The sequence below is a fragment of the Oxyura jamaicensis genome, unplaced genomic scaffold (assembly GCF_011077185.1).
Source record: "Oxyura jamaicensis isolate SHBP4307 breed ruddy duck unplaced genomic scaffold, BPBGC_Ojam_1.0 oxyUn_random_OJ69486, whole genome shotgun sequence".
NCBI lineage: Eukaryota > Metazoa > Chordata > Aves > Anseriformes > Anatidae > Oxyura > Oxyura jamaicensis.
In genome coordinates, this window is record NW_023309417.1 from 1 (window position 1) to 3,957 (window position 3,957).

Genomic DNA, 3,957 nt, shown 5'->3' on the forward strand with positions numbered 1-3,957 from the left:
GAGTGCACAGGCAATGTGACGGCGTTCAGCCACGCAACACCTCTCCTCAGCAGTACAGGGGCTGGTGGGATAAAATAAAGCAAACAAAATCCCTGCAGCTCAGCTCTGCACTCAGATGAGTTGTCTGCAACAACTATCAGGTAGAATGCACTTGAGGTTCCCTCATGTTCCTGCTTCCCTCCTGCTGCACAGCAGAAAGGAACTCTTGGGAGCCCACAGCTACCCCTGACCCCAGTGCCACTCTCAGCCAGCACCAGCCACAGCCCAAGTGAGAGAGCTGCAGAAAACGTCTTCACATTCAGAGGCTTGGCTGGGGGTACTCTAAGGGTGGCAATAGTTCTTCTGCAAATAAATCCGTTCTAATATTTTCTGCCTTTTCCTCTCCAACAGACAGCCGTGTTCAATGTCAGCAAATGCCCAACAGCAGCTCCATCACCGAGTTCCTCCTGCTGGCATTTGCAGACACACAGGAGCTGCAGCTCCTGCACTTTGCGCTCTTCCTGGGCATCTACCTGGCTGCCCTCCTGGGCAACAGCCTCATCCTCACTGCTTTAGCCTGTGACCACCGCCTCCACACCCCCATGTACTTCTTCCTCTTCAACCTCGCCCTCCTCGACCTGGGCTGCATCTCCACCACTCTGCCCAAAGCCATGGCCAATGCCCTCTGGAACACCAGGGCCATCTCCTGTCAAGGGTGTGCTGCACAAGTCCTCTTTTTTGTTTTCTTCTTTGGCTCAGAGTATTCAATTCTAACTATCATGGCCTACGACCGCTACGTTGCCATCTGCCAGCCCCTGCACTACGGGAGCCTCCTGGGCAGCAGAGCTTGTGCCCAGATGGCAGCAGCTGCCTGGGGCAGTGGCTTTCTCAATGCTGTCCTGCACATCGCCAATATATTTTCCCTGCCCCTCTGCCAAGACAACTCTGTTGACCAATTCTTTTGTCAAATTCCCCAGATCATCAAGCTCTCCTGCTCAGATGCCTACCTCATGGAAGTTGAGCTACTTGTGTTCAGTTTTTCTTTTGTATTTGGCTGTTTCATTTTCATTGTGGTTTCCTATGTGCAGATCTTTAGGGCTGTGCTAAGGATGCCCTCTGAGCAGGGCCAGCACAAAGCCTTTTCCACGTGCCTCCCTCATCTGGCTGTGGTCTCTCTGTTTGTTAGTACAGGCATGTTTGCCTACCTGAAGCCCCCCTCCATCTCTTCCCCATCCCTAGACCTTGTGGTGGCAGTTCTATACTCCGTGGTACCTCCAGCAGTGAATCCCCTCATCTACAGCATGAGGAATCGGGAGCTCAATGATGCCTTAAGGAGACTGATGACTGGAGATGTTTCAAAATCCAAAAAATAGCCCATATGCTTCTGCATATGACCCATAATGCACGCCAGGCTTAAGGTTTATTCTGTTATCTTTTTGGTCATTTGGCATACTCTGGAGAGCATCACCAGCAGCTCAGAGCTCTGGAGTGCATGGGAAGGAGGTTCAGCAATGGCTGGCCAGTCCATTGCTCATTGCTCACCTCGGAAATGCTCCCTGGGACGTAGGATGTCCCAGGAGAAGAGCAGGGCTCCCTGCATGTTCGTGGGAGATGTGGAAAGACAAACTCATTGCTGCTGGTGCCAGCAGGCACATCGTACGCACAGAGAGAGATGAACACGAGCCAGCACAAATGCCATCAGCTATTCCTACAAGTCTCATGAATGCCAGTGGGTCAGGCAGTGTCACCAGGGTAAGTAACATGCCCTGGGAAGGCAGCTGAATCCAGCTCTGAGATGTGCTGCCTTGAAGCAAGGTCCCTGTGCCCATTCCTCATGCCTTGGGGCATCTCAGAGGAAGGCAGAGCAGGGCGAAGCACCGCAGGGCTGAGGTGCCTCCCAGCCTCTGGCAGTGGCTGCAGGAGCTCGAGGGACACTGCAGGCCCTGCAGTGCACTGTGCAAGGCAGGGACTTGTGTCTCTCAAGAGCCTTGTGTGTATGAGGAGCGCAGGAGGCCAGTTCAGATGTAGGCACCTCACAGAGCCTTGGCATTGCCCTGTGTCACTCCAGAAACAACCCCCAGTGTCTCCGTGACATTTCTGTCACTCTCTCTTGCGCAGGTTCATTGCAGATGCCCCTCTCTGCCATGTCACACTACCCTGCCTTTCTGGACCGGGCCATCAAGCGTTGGGATTAGAGAGATTTCTGTGGGCTTGGAAAAAGCAGACCCCAAATGCATCTTCAGGAAGGAGAAGAAAAAGGACTGGCAGAATTGCAGTTGTCACCTCTGCCCATGGGAACGTGATGGGGAAAGTCCTGCCACAGGTGAAGCAGTAGGGGAGGGGAGAGAAGAGAATGTGGTGAACCGGGACTTTAGCAAGGCCTTTGCCATGGTCTCCTGGAGTCTTCCTTTAGCCACATTGGTGATATTTGGTCTGAAGCGGGGGATGATGTTGCGGGGGGAGAAGGTGGCTGGGCATTAGTGGTACAAAGTCCTGCTGCCAGCCAGGTTTCAGCAGCACCCTTCAGTCATGGGCACTTGGGCCAACACTGTTGACCCTCTTTGCTATCTCCCTTTCTGATGGCATGGCACACATTTCTCAATCTGGATCTCTTCAGCGTGAGCCATTCTTTAATTCAATGACTTCTTTCCTTGGAATTCTGTTTGAAGGCAGAGTAGGCACAGGAAGAAGAAGAAGAAGAAAAAAAGTTGGGATACATGTTTTGGTAAAAGTTTGCGTAAGCCTATTCACAGAAAAAGCTTAATTTGGGTGATTGTACTTGTCCACAGTGCTGTCAATAAAATAATCATAATCATCATCATCATCATCATCATCATCATCATAAAAGCTATGAGACTAAATCAAGAAAGTTCATAGAAAAAATGCTGATCGTGCTGCCAAAAATGACTCCTTCAACTATTACTTAGAGTCCTTTTATGCACAGGTTTCCATTGTTTAATAGATAACTGATCATGGCTGGTTTCAGTTATCTATTCAGAGGTGGCCACTGCCTCCAGGATGCCCTGGGGTAGCTGAGACATGCAGGTGGGACAAGTGACGTAGGACGTAAGGGGGTACTTTTGGAGCACAAGCTGGGGGGCATGAACTGAGGCTGGGCCCCACAGGGGCTGTACAGCGCTACTAAGCACAGAATCATAGAATGGCTCGTGTTGGAAGGGACAGAAAAGATCCTGTGGTTCCATTAGGTTCACATGCACCCAAATCTCAAGCTTGCACTGGGGCTGGCCTAGGCCTTTTACTTCAGGCGCAGGCCTTTCCCTGCAACATATACTGCACTGGTCACGGCACAAAAGAGGCTGTTCCTACACCAGCAATCTAGAGCCTCCTTCATGTGAGGCCACATTTCAGTGTCCTTCCTGCTGCTTCGAGTAGCTTATCTTACGGATGAACTGGATCATTGACTATTCTGAAGCCCAATAACATGCTTCAATTTTATTTATTTATTTATCTTATATTGATTTCTTTTTGCCTCTGAAGCACAATCATAGAATCATACAGTTGCTTGAGTTGGAGCAGGCCTTGAAGATCATCAAGTTCCAACCCCCCTGCCATGGTCAGGGACGCCACCCACTAGATCGGGTTGCTCAGGGCCTCATCTCACCTGGTCTTGAACACCCCCAAGGATGGAACATCCACAACCACTGTAGGCAACCTGTTCCAATGCCTAACAACCCTCTTAGTGAAGAACTTCCTCCTAACCTCTAATCACAATCTCCCCTCTTTTAGTTTAAAACTGTTCCTAGTCCTGTCAATATCTGCTTGAGCAAAGAGTTGCCCTCCATCTTTTTAATAAGTTTAATAAGTTTTTAATAAATAATGATGTTTCCCTTTTTCCAGTCACCAGGGACTTCACCCGACTGCCAGGATTTTTCAGAGATGATGGAGAGAGGCTTGGCAACTACATCAGCCAGTTCCCTCAGGACCCTGGGACGCATGTCATCAAGCCCCATAGACTTG

The 3,957-nt window shown here is 50.2% G+C and overlaps 1 protein-coding gene across 1 annotated transcript; it reads left to right on the forward strand.

The window, feature by feature from the left end:
- The first annotated feature begins 413 nt into the window (after positions 1-413).
- On the forward strand, positions 414-1,352 carry LOC118159298 (olfactory receptor 14J1-like). Its single transcript, XM_035313906.1, has one exon. The coding sequence runs from the start codon at positions 414-416 to the stop codon at positions 1,350-1,352; it is 939 nt and encodes a 312-aa protein (XP_035169797.1).
- Positions 1,353-3,957: the final 2,605 nt, after the last annotated feature.

Bases quoted from the DNA above. Each gene is read 5' to 3' on its own strand.
- LOC118159298 (XM_035313906.1), top strand. From the start codon at position 414: ATGCCCAACAGCAGCTCCATCACCGAGTTCCTCCTGCTGGCATTTGCA.